Here is a 23,766-nt window from a genome sequence, read left to right on the forward strand (position 1 = left end):
TTCCTGGTACCTAAAAGTAAAACCTTATAAACTATTCATCTGTCCATCTCAAGATAAATTTGCTTCCTCATTCTAGGCCAGGACTTGGGCTAGACATCAGGGATAAAAAGGATTTTTAAAAAGATGAATCCATGGCCCCTGCCTTTAAAGAGCTAACTGAAAATAAATACCTTCCTAAGAGTCTCTTCAGACTTCAAATAAATATAAAAATACCAGTAGACTGAAAAATATCTGAAGATTCTTCTATGACCAGGTTAGAAATTACAGTATATTTATGGGAGGGAGAATAAAACAGAAGGAAATTAAAACATACTATCCCTTCAGCCATAAAAAGGAATGAAGTTCTGATACATGCTGTGGATGACTCTTGAAAACATTATGCTAAGTGAAATTAGCCAGACGTGAAAGGACAAATATTGTATGATTCCACTTATATGAAATATCTAGAATAGGGACATACCTAGGGACAAGAAGTAGGTTAGAGGTTACCAAAGGTTGGGACAGGGGAGAATGGGGAATTACTGCTTCATGGTTACAGAATTTCTGTTTGGGGTGACAAAAAAGTTTTGCAAGTAGCCAGTGGTGATGGTGGTATAAAATTATGAATGTAATTAATACCACTAAATTGTACACGCTAAAATGGTTAAAAGAGCAAATTTTGTGTTACATAGATTTTCCCACAACTTATAAAATGAATAATGTAGTGTAACAGAAACCATTGAATTGTACCCTTTAATTGGGTGAATTGTATGGCCTGTAAGTTATATCTCAGTAAAGCTGTTAAAAGAAATCCCTCACATGTCAGTATATTACTTTGTCATCTTGTAAAGCTCTGAATATTGTTAAATAAATATACTAGGAGCACAACTGGGGGCTCAATGTTTGAAATATTACGATTCACACTTCTTTCTGAATGCCAGATGTTACCAATAATCACTAACTCTTTTGGCAGTTTAGAACACAGCTGAGCCTTCTATCTTTTGCATATCTGGTTAAATAAGGAATTGACTATCTTGCCATGAATAAACTTATCAGACCATTTTCACAATAGTCTCTTGGCTTGATTCTTCTTGAATACCATCAGCCTGAAAAATAGGGTTGGAAACCACCATCAGAACAAAACAAATGACAACTTCTGATTTTCATACCTCTCAACTGTAGGTTAGCTAGAGGCCAGAGAAAGTCAGTATCTCGAAAAATGCCTGGCACATACTGGCTTCCAATACATATTTGTTGAAATGACAGTACGGTTAGCAGTTACTGCTTGGGAACCTCTCAGGGCTCTGGGTCAGATGGAAGCCTTTTGAGGGGCAGCAGTCCAGCTCAGAACGCCCCTGGGAGTTGATTCCTTCTGGGCTCACCCCTGGTTCCTCTGCTAGCTCCATGCTTCTCTCATAGGTCAGTCATCAGCAAGACCGAAGAGTTCCCTTCTAAGTAAGTATCATTAAGAAGTTCAAGGTCTAGGGGACTTCCCTGGTGGTGCGGTGGGTGAGAATCCGCCTGCCAACGCAGGGGACACGGGTTTGATCCCTGGTTTGGGAAGATCCCACATGCCACGGAGCAACTAAGCCCGTGCACCACAACTACTGAGCCTGCGCTCTAGAGCCCACGTGCCACAACTACTGAAGCCCGGGTGCCTATAGCCCCTGCTCCACAACAAGAGAAGCCACCGCAATGAGAAGCCCGCGCACCGCAACAAAGAGCAGCCCCCACTCGCCGCAACTAGAGAAAGCCCACGCGCAGCAACGAAGACCCAACACAGCCAAAAAAAAGTAAATAAATTAAAAAAAAAAAAAGAAGGAAGTCCAAGGTCTAGACAGAGCAGAATGAGGTTAGGAATTTCCAAAGTTTTTCATTACAATGCAAATTTCTTTCAGAAATTTGGAGCTAAGTTAACAGGAGAGCTACATTTTGGTCACGAGTTCTATTGCTGCCTCAGAACAAAAAGTAGCAGAAAATAAATATAATTAATGGGGAAACCCAGAAGCTAACTACTTTTTTTTTATAGAAGTATAGTTGATTTACAATGTTGTGCCAATCTCTGCTGTACAGGAAAATGACTCAGTTATACACATATAGACATTCTTCTTTAATATTCTTTTCCATTATGGTTTATCACAGGATATTGAACATATCAATAGTTCCCTGTGCTATACATTAGGACCTTGTTGTTTATCCACAGAAGCTAACTACTTTTACCATTTCCCATACCAGAAGTAATAAAGTGATACGATTTAGACTACAATTTGCCAAAGCCAGTAAACCTTTTCTGTCTTACTAGTCAAATATACATATCATAGAATAAGGATTACGTCTTAAAATAAAAGCCTTTGAAGGAAAATAAGGGGGGATATGATCTCTTACTGTGTGATCACTGAATGTCCCTACGTCTTTGACTAGGAAAAGAGAAAATGAACCTCCCGCCATGAGTTAGCCATGATTTATAATAACCTAAGAAGAAAAACAGACTCTAGATTTGTCAACTCTACTTGAAGGGGGAGAAAGCTTGTAAGCTCATTATCACCTTCCTGAACTCTTTAAAAAGAAAATCATACAGTCATAGCAAAGTCACAAACCTACCCCGAGTCTGAATTCCATCTTGACTCTGGAGAATAGAAGTCTGGATCCTGCCCTTCGGGTAGAGCTGCGATTCCTCCATCCTCCGACCAGAGCTCCCACCACGGCTGCGGGCGGCACGTGTCCCCCAGGTGGCCGTAGCCGCGCTGGGCAGCCGGGAGGGGGTAGACAGCCCTGTCAGGCTGCCACCGTCAGGAGGATCCCATCCACCTGCGAGGGTGCTACACCCCAGACAGACAGGTCCGGGCGGTTCCACCTGCCCTCGTCCTCCACCCACACGCTCATCCCTGTGTTGTTGATCCTCCCTCAGGAGGCCCAGGGCAAGTGGGAGATGAGCCGAGAAAAGGCAGAAAACAGCAAAACAAAACTGAGCGGTACCAACAGAGCCAATCAATAGAAGAGGATGCCCAGTATTACAGAAGTGCCAATCTCCTTTATAGAAGGGCTTTTTTTTTTTTGACTCTTCATTTTTCACTTAAAGAAGTAAAGTCTAATTTTTCAACATTTAAAAATGACTGTGTACCTGTGATAAACCATAATGGAAAAGAATATGAAAAAGATGATATATACGTATAACTGAGTCACTTTGTTGTACAGCAGAAATTAACACAACATTGTAAATCAACTATACTTCAATAAAATTAAAAAAAAAAACCCAACCCCCCAAACAGACAAAAATGACTGTATATGTGGAGGGGGGCATGTACCTGTGTATCTACTTCTCTTTTCCCAGCTTATTTTCTCTCCTAAATTGGAACAGCTATCAGACAATTGTTTTTCCAAAGAGAATCAGTCGTCTAGATAAACAGAATTTGTTTCTGAAAAGTATTTCTAATGTCTGGGTGTTCACGTCACAGAATCATAACAGCTTTTGTGGATGAGGAAAGTTGATTAAGGGAATTTAATAAAAATTCACAATCATGTCAACGCTTGAGAACTTTTAAAAAATGAATTGATTCCGATGACCTAATTCTTTTCTCTCTCCTGGTGAGCTAGCTGGAGTTGCCTCAGACTGGTAGGTGGGACCTGAGCGTCAGGCACAGAGTACACTGCTCACATATGCCCCCTCCTGGCCAAGATGCCAGGTGCACATTGGTTAGAGACCAATGATTGCCTTAAAGCTGTGGGAGGGGCAAGGGGTAGAAAGTTCTGGAACCCCCTTGGTATGCTATATTCATTTAGCCTGAATTAATTATAGGCAGGCTGAGGCTTTTGATATTATTTTCTGTCCTAATGACTGTTATGGATTACACAGATGGAGTAGATGGAACGAACCATTACCTGGCTTCACTCCTCTCTTCCCCAGCTATACCTTATCTAATAAGCTCAAGGCTGTCTTTGCAGGAGGTGGGCAAATTCCCCAAATCCCTCCATATCCATTTACAATATTTCTGTTAAAAAGCCTCCAGTGTACTAAAACGCAGTAGTGTTTTGGGATACATATTTTACGGATTCAGTTAGTCGAAATTGCCCTCATTTGCTTATTATTATGGCTTTTCCAACTGCAGAAAAACTTTGGTATCATGGCAGATGGAGGGAAGGCGGAAATGAAGGATGGGATTTGAAATGGTCTAAGAGTAGGAAGCTGCTGGTTCTACTCTCTGTTCCCTGACCTCAGGAGGGGTTCAGACACGCATCTGGGGCAGAGTCTGCGGTCATGGAGGGGCAGCGTTTGCTGAGAGGACAGGTCCTGGTTCTCCTTGAGGTGCACCTCCCACTTCCTCACTGGAGCAGGGGCTCCCTCTGCCGTGGGCAGCTCCCTCCACCTCCGAGGGCTAAGCCGGGCTCTGCTGGGGTTCAGGGGAGAACTGCTCAGGGAGCAATGCCACCTGCCCTTTAGGGGAAAGAGGAAAGAAGCTTTCAATAGTCTCTCAGTTCCTGGGACCCCCAGAGTCACAAAGACAGCTTGAACCTGCCTTCTGCTGGGGACACCCCCTGTGGGAGTGGGGTGGCATCCAGGAAGGACAGCAGGGAGCCAGTTACTTGAGCCTGGGGTCTGGTCCTGGCTTAGAGGTGAGGGATTAAGCAGGGGTCTTGAGGATGGTCCAGCGTCACTTGGAATTCATCAGGGGACAGAGTCAGGAGGCAGGAACGTGGTGGGTGCATTTACCCTGAATCATCTCTCAGGGAATTCTGTGTCCAGTTGTAGGAGACTAGACAGGCTGGGAATGCAGGGTGGTAGGGATTCCAGGAGAGGATCTATGAGGATGAGCAGAAGCCACCCGTCCCCATCCTCAGGGTGAGATGGTGGAGATAACACAGTGATGCTGAAAGCAAAAGATCAGCTCTGAAGACTCTAAAGATCTACTAATGCCCCCAGATGGAGCTTTTCTTTGAGGGTCGATCATTAGTGCTGCCACGTATATGAGATCCCTGCAGACATCCGTCCTCAGTGGGCCAATGAGAAGTCCATGGTGGGAGACACAGGGCTCGTGGCTAGAAGCATAGCAAACTGCCCTAATTCAGACGCTGAGGACCCCGCACAGCTGTTGTTATCAGCCACCAAGGTAAGACGGACATACGTGAGAAAGGAGGTGAACGGAGCCAACGGATACTTGAAATAAAACTCCCCAGACCCCAGCCCTGAGCCCTCCCGTGGGTACCGCTCCTCTGTTCCCACAGTCCCCGGGCGCAGGACCACAGCGCTTGTCGCCCTCTGCTGCGGCCACGGACGTCTGCCCCGCTCAACCAGCTGCCTCAGACCTCACTGCACATCAGAAACACCTTATAAAATACAGATTCCCGGGGCTCGCCCTGAAATGACTGCTCCTCTAGGTCTATGACAGTGCCGGGGGGCCTGCATTTTCTCGAGCTCCCCCCACCAGCCTGGAATTTTTTTTTTTAACATCTTTATTGGAGTATAACTGCTTTACAGTGTTGTGTTAGTTTCTGCTTTATAACAAAGTGAATCAGCTATACATATATATATATATCCCCATATCTCTTCCCTCTTGTGACTCCCTCCCACCCTCCCTATCCCACCCCTCTAGGTGGTCACAAAGCACCGAGCTGATCTCCCTGTGCTATGCGGCTGCTTCCCACTAGCTATCTATCTATTTTACATTTGGTAGTGTATATATGTCCATGCCACTCTCTCACTTCGTCCCAGCTTACCCCTCCCCTTCCCCCTGTCCTCAAGTCCATTCTTCATGTCTGTCTTTATTCCTGTCCTGCCCTTAGGTTCTTTAGAACCAATTATTTTTTAGATTCCATATATATGTGTTAACATACGGTATTTGTTTTTCTCTTTCTGACTTACTTCACTCTGTATGACAGACTCTAGGTCTATCTACCTAACCACAAAAAGCTCAATTTCGTTCCTTTTTATGGCAGAGTAATATTCCATTGTATAGATGTGCCACATCTTCTTTATCCATTCATCTGTCCACGGGCACTTAGGTTGCTTCCATGTCCTCACCAGCCTGGAATTGATCAAGGAAGGTCTGAAGAAATGAACTTCCTTGACTGTGGGCTTCTTGAAGTCTGCGACCTTCATTACTTTTGTGGCCAGCACGGTGAGTGTGGCCAGCACGGTGTGTGTGGCCAGCACGGTGAGTGTGGCCAGCACGGTGAGTGTGGCCAGCACGGTGAGTGTGGCCAGCTTGTAGCCTGTTGGATGAGGAGAATCAATGCCCACCCCTCATCTCCACACCCACTGGGCTGCCTGACCCCGTCATCCTCCCCTGAAGCCCCCTTCCTCGCTCCGCCCCCAAGGCCACCCTGGCTGCAGCAGCCGTTCCATGACATCGCTTTGCCTTCTCTCCACCCCAGACTCGCACACTTCACTCGCCTGCGAGGTTCTGGCCCAGAGCAAGACTTGCCGAGGCCCACAAAGAACGGCTCCATCTTTGCTTCAGATGTCCGAGGCCCCGGGTACCACTGTCAAGGGGTCTGCATGTGAACTCAAGGTTTCGCAGCGGCAGGGAATACTTCGCTGTCCTTAGTTTGCTGGTTGCAGCAGGTGGACGCTCAGTAGCCAAGGTTTTCCCTGACAGGAAGCTGAGCCGTGACCATGACTGCTGTGGGAAATGCGGTCAGGAAGAGGAAGAAGAGTAATGTCCTGCCCGTGGAGGGCAGCCCCACCCTTCCCAGTTCCTACACATGCACTTCCTGACAGAGACCCGCCAGAGGCCGACCGCGCTCTTCACTGGGACGCAAGGGGAAACGGCCTGCCCTCGAGCCCGTGAGGTCATCTCCCCCCTCCACCCCCCGTCAGTCTTATTATAAGATACCCTCCCCTTCCACTCATGAAGAGGGGCACACTGGGGAAGGAAACACACTTTTTCTTTAGACAGAATATCTAGAAAACCAGAATCATGCTGAAGGCTCTGTAAAGGTCAATACGGCTCAAGACAAACTCAGCTCATGGACGTTTGCTTCTAATTGCCTATGGTGTCTATGAGTTACTAACAATTCTCTAAATTTCAGAAATATAAGTACTGTTCCCACCCACCTTCTAAAGAGGATGAGGGCTGAATCGGCCACATACTTCTTTGTAACCTCTTCGGACCTGGTTCTGGGCACACAGAGAGCGCTCAGAAAATGCTGATTGTGTAAATGCACATCAAGCTGTGATGATATGGTTGTCAATTGCTAAAAGGGCTTTGAGCTACCAGACTAAGAATGGCTTCCATCTCTGCAGCAGATATCTGACCTCCAGCTCTTACTGCAGGAAGGAGCTATTGGGTGGAGGGTCGGCTGTGTGGAGAATTTCTGCCTGGCTCCTGAGGTTTTCTTCCATCTGGGTGGTGTTCCAAGAGCTCCTGGTCTCTCTTTGACTCCTCACACACATTTCTCTTGGGGGCAGGAACCGGGAATTAGATCAGCAAACATAGGAGGGAAAACCGGGCAGGGGTAATCTAGCCCTACTCTTTGCCTCCGGTGGCAGAGAGCTATCCACAGGTAGCAAGGTTTTGCTTTACTTCCCAGGAAAGCTCTGCTCCTATGTGGGGAAGGCTGCCCTGTTCAGCCCACTGGTGGGAAGGCTTCTGATGCTGAGTTTAGTATTAGGATGCTCAGCTGCCCACAGGTGTAAGACGCAATATCCAATGTCGATTTTATCAGTAATGAAGGTGAGGGGTTAGCCTCCATCTGCCTTGCTCCTTTGTTTCAAATTCTCAAATTGGTTCAGAACCTGGATGGAAGGAAAGGGTCTTAGTTGCCCTTTCCCCCCAAGCCCCAACATCTGGTGGGTTGGCTCTTGGACATGGCATTTGGGGAACAAAATGACTCCTGGAGATGGACGCTTCTGGCAGATGCTGCACCAAGTGTGGGTCACTGGTGTTTACTCGGCAATTTACAGCAAATTGTTTTGTGCCACAGTTGGCATTTATGGTCATGCCATTGCTTTTTGGGTGATCTGGTGAGCAGCTTTAAGCTTTATCCCATATGTGCAATTTTGACTCTGCCAGCTGACTCAGTTTAAGATGACTTTGTTCACAGGTGAGGGGCTCTTTTAAGAGCATCAGGTCTGCAGGCATCAGGCCTCCCAAGCAGGGCTCAGGCCTCACCCCCTAAGCAGATGGCTGGGTGGCCTCAGCAAGCGTAGCCTTAGCCTAAGTGTTGGGGGCTTTCGGAGGCAGGCTACCACTGCCTGCCCTTGACCTACACACAGCAGGGCTCTGAGGCAGGTGTACTGAGGGAAAGAGTCAGTTGTAGGAAAAGGAGAGTCTGTGTTTACAGGCTTTCTAGACATCAAGACTGGAACAGCGCTGCAAGGCAGCAAGTTCTGCACACACAGCCTGAGGAGATTGAACCTCAAATGAGTAATGCCAGGCAGATCCAGGCAGCACTTGACTAATTGCTCCAATTCCACTCTGCACTCAAGGCCAAGAGGAAACTGAGGGCGGGGGGGGCAAAATCTGAACTTAGATGGCTCATCCACAGGTCTGAGAGTCCCGCCACACTATGGGGCCTCCAGCTGACTTGGGATCGCTTGGTTCTCTCACTCAGATACCACTGAGATTCTGCTCTGGACTTGGCAATGGACTTTGGATCAAAGTGCTGCATTTAGGGATGATAGCTGTACATAGTTAACTGCTGCAGGGGATGGGAAATAAAGCCTATTTCCTAAACTTGGAGGGCATGGAGCCATTGGTGTTTGCATAGTTCTCAATAAGAGGAACGTGGAGGAAATTCTCAAAATTTTAAAACAAAGGAAGATGAAAAGAAGATACTGATGCTCTATCCTCATTTCTTTTCTCTAAGCGATAACCACAACCCAGGCTGAATGGCTCTGAATTGGATGCTGTACCAAAACCAACCAAGCACTACAGCATAACTCCCCTGTGCCACAGGTACTGTCCTCAGTGTTGTGGAGGTCGCACATGGGGAAAAGATCAACGCATGTGTGGTTTCTGCTAATGCTGATAATCCCTGAAAAACGTATTTGTAAATTCATATGGAATTTGGATTCTCACATACACAAGCAGGTCTTGCTGTTTAGAGATGTTCATTAACCATCAAAGGCATCTCTTCTCTATCCGCCCTAAGAGTAGAGAAAACGTGCTCAGACTTGCCCATCTAAGAAGATGTTCCCTTGACTTTCCCTGTGTCCTCCTCCTCCAGCTGTAGATCTCTTCTCCTCAAGGGTAAAAAATCACAAATGGCTTATCTGTACTTCTCTTCATTTCTTCCCCAAATCACTCCAATATAGTTCTCCCCTCACCCTCCTCAACCACCCAAACAGCTCTCTGTAGTATAATGCTTCCTAATCCCACTGTCATTTATCAGTCTCTTTCTCCTATAACTTCTTGACAGCATCTGACACTTTTGGCTGCTCCCTTCTTCTTGAAGCACTCTCCTCCCCTGGGGACCATGATCTCTTATTATCCTGGTTTCCCTCCTACCTATATTGACATCCTTTTTCAGTTTCCTTTGCAGGACCACCCAATCACTGACTTTACCTTTGGCCCAAACATCTGAGCAACAGACCAGTACATCCAAGTGACTATTTGATATCTCAGCTTTGAGATTTCACAGGAAACTGAATGCTACTACCATTTGCATGGATATACCAGCCAGAAATTCTGGAACCATCCTTTCCACCTTTGCTCCAGATGGTCAAACCATTACTACCTCCAGTTCTTGGTTTTTTTTAACTTCCTAACTCTCTCAAATGGCACTTGCTTTCCTCTATCTTTACCCTGCTCATCTTTCATTTGTACTAGTATAATGTTCATCCTGGAGGGTATAGGACTGTCGCACCACAAAGTTTTCAAATTGTAAATCTGATGTCACCCCACCTTTACCCCATCAACTGAAAACTCTTCCATGCTTTTCATTTCTTCCAGGACAACGATCAAATCTTTGGCACGGCCTCCAGCTCCTCACAGGTCTAGTCCCTGCCTCCTTGCTCACCTTACCAGCCTCTGTAGCACTACAGTCTCACTGCTCTTCTCTAAGTTCCTCTAGGGAGTCGTGGTCTCTCCACATTGCTTTTCTGCCATGAACGACCTCCCCCCACAGCTACTACTGATCTGTGAGGGCTCTCTACAATGACCACCTCCTTAAGGCAATGCCTGTACTTTTTTCCTTCCTAGCATTTATAATTTGCAATGACTATTTGGTTTATAGTCATCTCCCCCACTAGTCTACTCTGTAATATTGATGAGGGTGGGGGCATGTGTTTTTTGCCCATATCAAATCCCTAGAGCCTGGTATTGTGCCTGGCACATAGTACATACTCAATGAGCATTTGTGGGATGAATGAATGAACAACTATAGTGCACTGGAGACTTTGGTATAATGAGTGTGTATGATATTTCTATCACAGTTGTTGTAATGTTTAAAAACATGCTATTGTTATAATTAGATGCTAAGATTGGATTAAAAGAGTAGCTGGTAATTATAAAAACATTCCCATGGGAAAATATGACCTACTTTATGACCCCCACTTTATTATATGGATTCTTCAAAGAGAACATTGTGGTGAAATGTGGGCTGCCTATATTGATCTCCTATTTAGATTTAAGATTCACTTCGTCTGTGCCCCTAGAAATCCTACCAATATTGCAGAGCCATAAAGCTCAGGAAGGTTAACAAATGACTAAGCATCTCATTGCAGCTTAGTATTCATTCTAAGATTAAAACCTAGGTTAAAATATATTAAAAACTGTTAAATGTGCATTTTATTAAAAATACAGCAACCGGAATAAAGAAGAGGCAATGGCGCCTTCTCATGTTAAACCCTTAATATACGGCAAAAAAGATTCTCACATTTTTTAAAAATAAATTTATTTAATTATTTATTTTTTGGCTGCGTTTGATTTTCATTGCTGCGCGCGGGCTTTCTCTACTTGCAGCGAGCGGGGCTACTCTTCGTTGAGGTGCGTGGGCTTCTCATTGCGGTGGCTTCTCTTGTTGTGGAGCACGGGATCTAGGCGCGCAGGCTTCAGTAGTTGCGGCACGTGGGCTCAGTAGTTGTGGCTCGCGGGCTCTAGAGCGCAGGCTCAGTAGTTGTGGCGCATGGGCTTAGTTGCTCTGCGGCATGTGGGATCTTCCGGGACCAGGGCTCGAACCCGCGTCCCCTGCATTGGCAGGTGGATTCTTAACCACTGAGCCATCAGGGAAGTCCGATTCTCATATTTATTTTCTCCTCTACATCAAAGTAAGGCAAGGCTACTATCCCTTAGTGTGGCACCTTCATTTATATATGCAATTTTATAAGAATTTGTTTAATATATTGGTTTATAAAATTATTAATATTGTTGTCCTTTTTTTCAGGGGTTTATTATCTATTTTCTCAGAAATGAAAGGTGATATGTTTAGACTGACTTCCAGTTTACAATTAATTGGTATTCAGAGATGTCTGATTTTAAAAACTGCAATATCAATGTTAACCTAATATGATAAAGCCCAGGTTTTCAAGCCATATTTAAAAGGCACGTAAATGTTTTTTTTTTTAACATTTTTATTGGAGTATAATTGCTTTACAGTGGTGTGTTAGTTTCTGCTTAAAACAAACTGAATCAGTTATACATACACATATATCCCCATATCTCATCCCTCTTGCGTCTCCCTCCCTCCCACCCTCATCCCACCCTTCTAGCTGGTCACAAAGCACCGAGCTGATCTCCCTGTGCTATGCGACTGCTTCCCATTAGCTATCTATTTTACATTTGGTAGTGTATGTATGTCCATATATACACTACCACTCTCTCACTTTGTCCCAGCTTACCCGTCCCCCTCCCCGTGTCCTCAAGTCCATTCTCTAGTAGGTCTGCATCTTTATTCCCGTCTTGCCCCTAGGTTCTTCATGACTTTTCTTTTCTTTTTTAGATTCCATATATATGGGTTAGCATAAAGACACGTAAATGTTTTGTCTTTAATTCATATATTCATACATTTGCTCATGGATGGTTAGAACAGATTCCCAAGAAAGCCTCAACACTTGGCAGTTGGAAATAACCATCTGCTACAGCAAAGCCTTTGTTATTTGTAATTCTACCCTGAAACTGAACCCTATACAATTGTAGAACTCTCTATTAGATTGGTGCATAACCTTAAACTGGAGAAGTGCCAACATTTCTCTCTCTCTTTTAAAAAGAGTATGTGGGTTAATTACAAGGCGCTGATTGACCAGGATTAGTCTTTATCCCTGTCTGCACAGAAGTAATTCCTACCACTTCCATCAATTATATTGGGTCAAGATGGGTAATTCAGGCTGAATCTAATATAAAAACTTTTGTTTACTATGGCATCTGAAGTTAGCATGGATTATTTTTGTTAAGAAATAATTCTTATCAATGGCATAAGGAGTTAGATGTCTCTATGCTCATTTTATAGAATTATTAAAGCTTGTTCAAGCAGTGCTCAATTTAGGTGTTCATTGGAAGCAGATTTTAAATATTTGACTAGAAAAAGTGAGAAAACATATTTACCTTTTCTGGGGCCCCATTTGCTCTCTAAGTATCAGATAATACTCATACCAACATTTAAGGGGTCACAAATACTATTTACATTAAAGACAAGGGAACACACTGAAAAGACCTTGAAAGGTTTCCCTCTTTATTCGTGCTGAAAACATGTGATATTAGACTTTTAAATTAATGAACAGTTGACTTGCTAGATTTTCTAGCTAATGGGATTTGGGCAATCTCAGAGAGATGCAGCTTTAACCGGGTCACCTCCTTCTTGAGGTGACCTTCCTTTCACCTCTCAATGGTCTAAACCTCCCCCTTGATGCCACTGGAGGTATATCCTTTCCCTCCTTCCTCTTCTGCTGTGGTTGTTGAAGGCTCCCAAATCTGGCAGTCCCAGAAATCTGTTCTTGTTTCTGCAGACAGCAAGGAAGTGAGCAAAGAAATACAACTCTTATAGATAATTTAAAATGGTTGTAGCTACTACTATCAATAAAATAGTATAAAAGGTAGTATTACAACTCATCATATTAGAGATTAAGCAGGATAATATATTTTACCTCAAGTTAAATGGAAAACAGACTGTTCAGACATGCGTTTTCAGAATTCAGAAGTTCTTTCCCAATAAAGACAACGTTCTACACAAGGGGTAGTCAGATGTTGTGGACACAGGTGGGCCTCCTCATCTTGTGTCTGTGTATACCAGAAAGTGGCCTATCTCATGAAGATGCCCTGGAAGGGATGATATATGAACTGAATCCAGAAGAACAGATAAGAATAAATAGGAGTCAGCCAGCCTGGAGTTTCAGGTTGAGGTGAGGAGCAGGTAGAGGGCGTGCTACATGCAAAGACCCAGGGTGCCTATTGGGGAACTGTAAGCAATGCAGTGAGGTAGTAAGTGGTGTGTATGTGTGTGTGTGTGTGTGTGTGTGTGTGTGTGTGTAGGAGGGTGTAAAGAAAGAGAGAAATAAGAGACAAGACTATAGAGGTAAACAGGAATCAGGCCATGAAAAGCCTTATATATCTTAACAGAGTTTGACTTTATCCTGAAGCGTGACAAGGTTTTGAAGGGTTCAAAGTTGAGCGGTATCATGATCAGATCTGTGTTTTGAAAAGAAGACACTAAATGAAGTTGGAAAACGGATTGGAGGAAGTAAGAATGCAAGTAGGCAGATGAAGACCAGCTAAAAAAGAGATGATGGTCGCCTGGATAAAGGCAGCTGGAGTGGGGATGCCTGTGGCTTGGGAACTGATTCCCTGGGGTTGGGTGTGAGGGGAGAGAGGGGTCAGGAAGAGCTCAGGTCTGCGGTGGAGGTGACGCGGGGCTCACAGGTGTATGTACAAAGGAATAGAGGAGTTTTGGTCGTGGGGTGGTGGGTTGTTCAGGGAGATGATGAGTTCCCCATTTTCAGACATTTACACTATCTGTATTTTTCCCCCGTTATAATTAATCCTTTGAAAACATTTTTGTACATGTATTATTTTAGTGCCTTTAAATTGCATTAGTTGCTCCTTCAGATTAGAATCTATCTCCCCCATCTCTGCTTCTCACACTGCAGTGGTTCAATAAGTGCTTATCTCATGATATCCTTGGGATAAATTCCCAGGAAGGGCACTTCAGTATCAAAGAGGAAGACTTTGATAATTCTTACTATATACGGTCAGATTTTATCCAAAAAGATCAAGTTTTTTTACTTCATCAGCAATAATGCATGAGTTTATCTCTTTTTCCCATAACCTTTCCAGATCTGGCCTTTGACTTTCATTTACTTGGTAGGTGTAAAATTCATTTTAAAATTTGTTGATGTTGAATATACAAATTTAATTTTCTATTTGTTTTCTTTTGGGTGAAATAGCTGAATGTTTCCTTGGATCACTTATTTAATTATAATCTGATATTGTGCTCACATTTATATAAATTCATCTGTGTTATCAAGTCTCTAATTTTTGCTATGCATATTTTCTCATTTTGTTGCTTTCACTGTTTTAGTTTTAAAAGGTTTTAAATTTTATGTAAATACATTTTCCCATCTTTCCCTTTTCAATGTTCATTTCTTTTTCTTTTTAATTCTTTAAAATTAAAAAATAAATTTTTTTTTTTTGGCTGCATTGGGTCTTCGTTGCTGCGCACGGGCTTTCTCTAGTTGTGTCAAGCAGTGGCTACTCTTCATTGTGGTGTGTGGGCTTCTCATTGCAGTGGCTTCTCTTGTTGCAGAGCGTGGGCTCTAGGCGCGTGGGCTTCAGTAGTTGCAGCACGCAGGCTCAGTTGTTGTGGCTCGCGGGCTCTAGAGCACAGGCTCAGTAGTTGTGACGCACGGGCTTAGTTGCTCCATGGCATGTGGGATCTTCCCGGACCAGGGATTGAACCCGTGTCCCCTGCATTGGCAGGCGGATTCTTAACCACTGCACCACCAGGGAAGTCCCACAATGTTCATTTCTTTCAACAAAAATTTCCCCTTTGTAGCTGGAACTGTGCTACTCGAAATCCATAATTCTTCAATTCACTGAGAGTCTGTTGAGGTGTACACATTGTTTATGGTGTGAGGTATACACATTGTTTACGGTGTGTGGTCTGAACCTCAGACATTTTTTTCTTTCATATTATGTCCTGCGGTTAATAATTTTACTAGCTTTTACTCGATTCATCTATATTTTACAGGTTTTTTATTATGATATCTGCAAGAAAGATTTCTGAAGGCTCACTTTTGCTATTTAATTTTATCATCTTAGATTTAAATTATCCTTGTGCTTAATTTTCCACTAAGGGAAATATGTTTTATCATTACAGACAAGAGGTTAAAATAAAACTATCTCAGAAAGGGTGTACACCAGCACCATGCCAGGTGCTTTACATAAAATCACTCTGAAGAATAAGTAATATCACACCTTTATGAGTGTAATATAATATACACACATATCATATTATAAGTAATATTACATCTCATTCCTTTACAGATGAGGAAACTGGGGCTCAGAAGGGCTGAATAATTTGCGCAGGATCATAGAGCTAGTAAGTGGCTGAGAACCTAGTTAAATGCACTATGGATGCCCTAGAATGTCACCAAAGTTAAACAGAATACAGATGAACTTTCCATAAAAGAGAAAGTGGATAAAAGACCCTCAAATATGTTAGAAAGATGGAAAACTGAAAGATGAGGTTGTGGGGTAGGACCTCCCTTCTCCTAAGCAACCCCCCCACCCCGCCTGGAAAGCATGAGAGAAAGAAGAAAAGAGCAAGAACACGTGAGTGTTCTGCGTGAGCATGCATTGGAGACAGTGCAGGTGGTGAAAGGCATGCACTGCGGTGTCTGAAAGATCTGGTGTGAATCCTGCTTCTGCCGCTTTCGAGCTGTGTGACTTTAGGCAAGTTCCCAAAGCATGTAATGGAGCGTGGAATGAAGGGGGCAAGAATGAGCAGGAAGAGCTGCCAGGAGCTGGTATCACAGGGTGGTACCGGGGAGATCACAAAGCACCTGCAAATCACCTACCCCACACTGCCTGCTGGCGCGTGATAAGCTCCCCAAATGGTGCCCGAGATTATCACACGTCTCAGCTAGGCCACGTCATCAACTCATACAAAAGTTTTTTGGGTTTACATTTTCAAATAGGAAACAGTTCCCAATTTGTGTGTCCCTTTTCTAGGAAAGGTGTGAGGTGTAAGCTGGCATCATGCAATTTGAAATGCAAGTGAAACCCAGGTGCCGTGAACGCAGTTCTATAATAATCTGTAACAAGAACTTGTTTCTTTTCTTTTCTTTTTTTAAATTGAAGTATAGTTAATTTACAATGTTATGTTAGTTTCAGGTGTACAGCAAAGTGATTCAGTTGTACATATATATATGCTTTTTCAGATTCTTTTACATTATAGTTTATTACAAGATATTGAATATAGTTCCCTGTGCTATGCAGTAGGTCCTTGTTTATTTTACATATAGTAGTGTGTATATGTTAATCCCAAACTCCCAATTTATCCCTCCCTCACCCTTTCCCCTTTGGTAACCACAAGTTTGTTTTCTATGTCTGTGAGTCTATTTCTATTTTGTAACAAGAGCTTGAACCCAACCATCTCTCCACTCCTCATTTCGGTGGTTAACATTCTCAGAGGAGCTTCTATAACTTCCTGGTAGCAAGCTGATTCTGGGGAAGTCAGGGGGAAGAGGGCTTGGCCTCTGAGGTCATTAGTTCTGTCATTGTTATTAAGTAAAATAGCAATTACTCAATTTCCTCAAGAGATGAGGTGTTCTGCCTAACTGAACTTTCTGATCACTTCAGGGTTAACAATAAAAAACTCTTCTAAGTCTTGTTAATTTTTTTTTCTAACTTATACAGGTTCCCATTAATTAATTATATTAAATTAATATAATTTAACCTTCCTCTGATGATTCAGACTCTTGCTCTGCCTCTGGGTCAACTCCACAAGGCGTATAGCGCCAGACTCTGGGAGAAGATGGTGAAGTGGATTAACAAGGACTGATCACATAACACGGTTCTGAAGGTTTATCTTTTCTCCTTAAATAAATCCCTCATGTCTAACTAGTTTGTGTTCGTGGTGGGGAGGGAGGGTTTCTTCTAGAAACTGAGTTTAGAAAGAAAATAGTCCATTAAGGGCTTTGGCTTACCTAAATTTCACTCGAGTACAGGTGAATATATGCCTTAAACGAGAGTCTAGTGCCCTGAGAAGTGTTTTTGAATATATTTCAGCATCTAATAGCAAGCATTGGCTACAGACAGGCAGAAGAAAAGCAACTTTGTCTAGCAGGCTCTTCATCTAAACACTGACTAGGATGGGGGGCTGAGTTAGCCACAGCTCTGCAGAGGTCACAGATTACACAGAATGTTTACAAGTAATGCAGTACTAGATAGATGTGCATATGCTTGAAGATAAAAGGATCTTTTAGTAGAATGGCCCTTACCTTCACAGTGGTTTTGGAACTTGTATCCATGATGATTTGCCCTTTTGAAGAGGATGCTAAAGCTTAATATTCTATGGCAAAAGGACTGCAGACAAATGCCAAAATTCTATTCCCAGACCTAAATTATATAATCAGCAATACAGCATTCAAACTGCACATCAAATAGTCTTGCTTTCTGGCAGACTATGAAAAAAATCAGTTTCAGTGTTTGAAGTAGGCATCTGTTTATGTAATGCAAGCAACCATGACTGCCAAACACAATAATTAAATGCTTTAACAAGTGAGAAATCTTGCCAGAATATGTAATGTGAGGGGGAAAATAAGCAGAGAGTTGATATGTAGCAGAAAATGCTGAATTATTTATTTCCTACTAGTTAGAAGCAGATACTCATACTGTGAGCCTACCTGCAGAAATATTAAAAGAGAAAGGAGGGCAGCAGAGGGGACCAGTTACCTTCCTTTTTATCCATCAATGTGCTCTTTCCTCCTACTTAAACTAAAAACATGAGGAGTTCTCACCCCCCTTTCATTATAAACTTACCTATGTGGAAATGAAATTAAACATCTACAAAGAAACAATAAATAATCCTAGTTTTCTCTTTTCATTCTTTGAATTATCAACTAAAAATGTAGTCACTTTGGGCTGTGTCTCTATTTCTCTTTTGGAGAGGGTAGACTATGATTTCCTGAGTCCATGATAAGGAAGTGCTTTTGTGTCATTTACTTCTGTTAAAAAAAAAAAGGAGTGTTACACCTACTCATCTTTAAAAATTTCTTCTAATTCTAAAGTCTTTGATATGATTTTCTATCATAACATTCAAAGGAAAAAAATCATAGTACAGTAACAAATAGCTGAAGATATTGTGCATCAATGCTTTAATAGTACTTAAAGTAATAATTGAAAACATTCCTTGATATGTCTTATACATTATAATTAACTTAATGTATGTATATTATATGTTTACTATGTACATTTACTACATATATTTATATATTAAATAGTTTATACTAATTATATTACACATGTGTCAAAGCAATAATGACTTAAAATTTTCTGTATTCTCTTTTCACCTCAATGTTAGTATTTGTGAAATACAGCCTTAATTTAAAAATAGGCTTATAATTAAAATGAGCGACTAATTAGATCTTTTCAAAGAATTCAACTTCTAAGACAATTGTAAAATCATCCTTAATTGTGATGTTCGCTCATCTCCATGAACAAGCAATATAAATGTCTGCTGGTTTCCCCCAGGAACTTCAAGGAACAAAGGGGAAAGAAGAGGAGGCAGCAACAGTTTCTAGAACTTGTATAGTACTACAGAGCACCTTGTAGCATTGATTTATTCATGTGGAAAGTACTGGAATCAGGCTCTAATTTTCTCCATGGTATAGAGAGAACCCAGGCAGAGAGCATCCTTGCACCACTTATAAAAGGAGAGGCAGTGAAGAGAGGAAGACTTCTGGTCACATGCTTTTTCCCCATTATTTAAATAGTGGTTCCTCAATAACATCTTCACATCTTTCGTGTGCCCTAGAGGGTAATTTCTTTAATGTCAGGGATCCCGTTGGTGCAAGGGACCATTAGTTCTTGACTAGCCTATTGAAAAGCCCCCTAATTATTTACAATAGCCAAGACATGGGAAGAACCCAAGTGCTTATCAACAGACGATTGGTTTAAGAAGATGTGATATATATATGCAATGGAATATTACTCAGCCACAAAAAAGAATGAAATATTGCCATTTGCAGCAACATGGACAGACCTACACAATATCATACTAAGTGAAGTAAGACAGAGAATATTATATTATATCATTTATATGTGGAAATATAATAGAAATATTATATGATATCACTTATATGTGGAATCTAAAATATAATACAAATGAATCTACATACAAAACAAAAACAGACTCACAGACAAAGAAAATAATCAATAATCTTATGGTTACCAAAGGGGAAAGGGAGGGAAGGGGGGATAAATTAGGAGTATGGGATTAACAGATACAAACTACTACACCTAAAATAGATAAGCAACAAGGATTTACTATATAGTGCAGGGAACTATATTCAATATCTTGTAATAACCTATAATGGAAAATAATCTGAAAAAAATATATATAACTGAATCACTTTGCTGTATACCTGAAACTAACAAATACCGTAAATCAACTATACTTCAATTAAAAAAGAAAAAGCAAAAGCTCTTAACTGGTTACCCCCTTTCCACTCTTACCTGTAATTCACTCTTTACCCCAAAGAGCAAACCTTCAAAAAACTAAGCTGGATTACATCACTCTCCTGCTTAAAACCTGTAAGCATGTTCCCATTGTGTTTAGAATAAAAGTCAGACTCCTCAACATGGCCTGCAACCCCGTGCACGATACAGTCCTCACCTGTCTCTCCAGCCCCGTCTCATTGCCCCACTCGTCATTGCTCACCAGCCTCTTACACATTCTGGCTTTCATTCATTCACTCTTTCTTTCATTTTTGTCCCAACTTCAGGATCAGCCTTGGTGCCAATGAAAATCCACTCTCTTAAGAGTCCCTTGTTCTCTTCATTCATAGCATTCACCGCAATGTGTAATTATACACCTAACGATGGTCTTTACAGTTATCTTTCAGCTCCACTAGCTCTAGGCTTCCTGCAGGTACTTCCAAGGTAACCACTGTATCCTCAGCACCCACTACAGTGTCTGGCATATGAAGCCCGTCCTTAAGTGCTGGCTGCGTGAAAGCCTGAGCAAGTGAGGTGTGGAGGATTCCTGACTTGACAAATTCCACAACAGTCTTCAGCTTTGGTTCCTTCTTACCCATAATGGCTCTGCCCTTTCTTCTTTAAAGGAGCATGCTTTAGGATGGGGAAAACCAGCAACATAGGAGCTATAACATTATGCCATTTGCCTTGGCCAAATGGACTACTCTTGGGGGTCAACAATAAAAAGGCCACTTAGCTATGAATTCTGTGTGATCCAGGGTTTCCCCAACAATCCTAGGATAAGGAGGGAACCCAAAAGTTTGCTGAATGAACCCAAAAATGTGAAAGCATTTTTTATAACCCTTAGGTCTAGGGATGACAGGTTGCGCAACTCCAGGGGACCCCATTCCCGGCGGGTCTGTGATCGGCACACGGTGGAGGGTGTGGAGCTGGTCTGTGTAGCTGTAGGTGGTGGCCCTGCTCAGTTCCTTAATGTTGCCTCTCTGGACTATTCTTCCAGCTTTATGCTTTGCTCCTGGGTTTATTCTTTGTTAAAAACCCAACATTTATCTTACACAAGTCTTTAAAAATATGACTAAATGGATCATATTCCTTATAAAGTTAAAGAAATAAAAGTCAGTGAGAGGCTATGAAAAGTGAAGCTACTTAAGTCGATTTTTTTAGTAGAAAAACACCACCAACATTACTGATTTTGAAAAATGATTCCTCATTGCTTATTTACTTTGAAAACATAAGCACACGTGAAAATATCATATAAATTTTTTTTCTTGATGGTTTTTCTTGATATTCCTATTAAAATCCATGGGGTTTATAAAGAAAAATAAACATCTATTTCATTGAAGGAGCAGGGATAAAAATTAATAAAGCCACGTCTTTCCTTCAATACAAAAATCCCTTAGTAATCTCAGGAATGGCTTCAAAAGGAAATTAGAAATACATTTCAAGGTCAAAATCTGGGTTAGCGTGATGTCAACATGGAGAACACCTTTGGTAAGAACCTGACTGAGTGTAAGAATCATTCTTTACAATTGCTGCTGCCAAAGGATCTAAATGAATAGTTCAAGTAACTCTGACATCAAGTCAAGTACTGAAAGTAACTTAGATAAAAATTTCCCCCAAAGGACATCTCATGATTTTCCATGTTAGCTAAAGAGTTAATTCTCCCCTTAGAGTGAAGCCTTGTGGATTCGAGCAGAAGTAATTACAAGGGAGTCAGGCATCAAAGTAGGTCAGAGAATGCCCTCTGCAGGAACACAAATACCATCTCAGATGCCTCCTCAACCCTCACCTGCCCAGGCCAAAGTCATATTTTCTTCCTCTTTGCTCCTACTCATTTGTACAATAAAGACACATCCCAGCTCTCTACAATTATGAGCCTTGCAGATGCCTGTCCACCTCTATTTGGGGGCTAGTTCTAAGTCAGGGACCTCCCTTTGTCTCTCCTGAATCCACAGTGTAGCCGTGCAAATGTCTGACTTAGAAAAAAGAACGTCGGTACTTGCGGTGATCTTATTTTAGCCATCCTACAATACTAGGTGGGGGAGGAACAGAGAAGCCCTGAGAAGAAGGCTTAAGTTAAAATGTTTAAAAATAAATTGGGATCAACAATTGCTTTGAGTCATCACTGCCATAAAATAAAAAGATTACTGCCAGATGCATAAAATATATTGGTCACAATAACTTGGCTCTCATTTTACTTACATTTAAGGTCAAATAAGACATTATGCTTTGCGTTACTTTGTACAGAATAGGAGGACTGGAGAAACTATGGATTTTGTAGCATCAGAAGACTAAAATAGTTTTCCAGAAATGAATCAAAATTTAAGTAAATGAAAGAAACACAAGATTTTAAACCTTTACTGCACTCTTCTCCCAAAATAATCAACATATTTTCAGGATGACATATAAAGCATTCTGATTTTAAAGTCCTTTGTCCAAGTGTTTCAGGTCAGACCTGATTGGGAACACTGCACCCCAGCTGACAAGAATGCCGAGCTCTCACTTGCTCATGAGAGCCAGCAAGACTCCATGGAAACCAGTGAGTCCCAACAGATCAAAGAAGAGGTCAGCACTCAACAACTGCCTCCAACAATCCCAAAATAGAAACTATGCTCAATACAGGTACAATTGCTCAAATGGACCATTAAATTTTAGTGTAGAAGAACTCAAACTATCACCCCCCAAAACCCAGAAATTTACAAAGGGAACTTTTGGCTCTCAGAGAAAACCATAATTTCTTCTTTGGAACTAGACTACTGGGAGTTGAAAAATATTTGAGGGAGCTGTAAAGAACCAAATCATTTTGCACTTTGTCTAGAAGGTGTTCTGGTGTTTAATGCTCCCATGATAATTTTTAATTTTGTTTTCAGAAAAGTTACAGGAAGGGCAGCCAATGCTTTACGTCCTTTCTTGGCAGGTACAGACAGCAGTGAGGTGCACATTCAGTCCTTGCAGAAGCACCAGGACACAGCAGTACATGGGCACAGGGAGCCTTCCCCAATGCATAGAAAAACTCTCACACCTGACAACAGCCAGCTGAAAAAACCAGCAAGTACGCTTTTAGAATCCATCTTCCCTTTCATATTCCTGGAAGGACCTATTTGTATACAAGTATTTTAGCCACTCTTGTATACAAGTCAATCTTCAAATACTTCTGCTCTTTATGTCTCTTTAGACACACATCTCAAAAACAGACAAGAGGTCTTGAAACCTTTTAATATCTGCTGATTGAGAAATCTTTTCAAGGGACAGGTAGCACTCCACAACAATACATAGTAATTTTTCTTGTTATTGTTGGTGGATTTAATATCACCTTGAGCTCTAAAGGAGGGTCAATTCTGCTTCTCACCACTTCCTATCTTTCCTATCTTCCTATCTTATCTTTCCATACATGTGAATCCTATCTTTCCATACATCTGAATTCGGTTTCTCTAAATGTTCCCAAGCAGCATACGCTCCTTACACAAAAGAAAACAATGTGATATTAGGTCATTTTAATGCAGGAAAATATTTCTGTTTGAGTTAATAAAACATATTGTTTAGACACATCTGTTGCAAATAGGAAAAACTAGACTGCTATGAACAAGGAAAATTAATGATACTCTGGGAGGTTGTCGCTGGAAACTGTGCTTCAGACTACTCTTTCCCAAGATACTTTATAATGTTAGATTGTGTGTTACAAGAAGTCTGCTCTGCCCAAACCCCATTTTAGTGCCGCAATAAGACAACATATTGCTGTCTCTTATAAGTTTGCTGAAAACACAAAGACTTGACTGAACAGAAAATAGAAACAAGTAGCCTTCTTAGGCTTCAAAGACTAGGTATCCATAAAATCGATGGGTGGAAATCCTTTTTAAAATTCATGTCTACAGACATTCAAGATTTTGAAAGTCTGATGTTGGGATGCTAGAAACTTGAAATCTTAGTAGTTAGGTGACCAAAGGTGATATAAATCCAGCCCTAATATATGTTTAAACAGGCCCAATTTTCATGTTGTAAGATTTGAATGGTTGGCATTCCCAGCTCTAAACAGACTAATATAGAAAATCAATTTTTAAAAGCCCATCTTTCTTATTGTTCATCAGTTTAAAACAATATGTGTGTGTGTGTATCTATATACATACCCCCTTTGTGGAAAAACTAAAGAATTTTAAAAATGCAGTTGGTATACTGGGCTAGAAGACAAGACACCTTGATT

The 23,766-nt window shown here is 41.7% G+C and overlaps 1 protein-coding gene across 3 annotated transcripts in view; it reads right to left on the reverse strand.

The window, feature by feature from the left end:
• The window catches only part of PLEKHG1 (pleckstrin homology and RhoGEF domain containing G1), a 226,225-nt gene that overhangs the window by 130,441 nt on the left and 72,018 nt on the right, over window positions 1-23,766 (reverse strand). The window contains exon 1 of one of the 3 annotated variants that reach the window (XM_036871386.1): window positions 2,581-2,795. The exons of the other annotated variants lie outside the window; for them this stretch is intronic. Within the exon in view, the coding sequence (XP_036727281.1) occupies window positions 2,581-2,659 (79 nt within the window). The 5' untranslated portion in view covers window positions 2,660-2,795. Of the gene's footprint in view, window positions 1-2,580; window positions 2,796-23,766 lie in introns of those variants that run through there. 3 annotated transcript variants of the gene reach the window in all.

This window comes from Balaenoptera musculus, chromosome 12 (genome assembly GCF_009873245.2).
Source record: "Balaenoptera musculus isolate JJ_BM4_2016_0621 chromosome 12, mBalMus1.pri.v3, whole genome shotgun sequence".
Classification (NCBI taxonomy): Eukaryota; Metazoa; Chordata; class Mammalia; order Artiodactyla; family Balaenopteridae; genus Balaenoptera; species Balaenoptera musculus.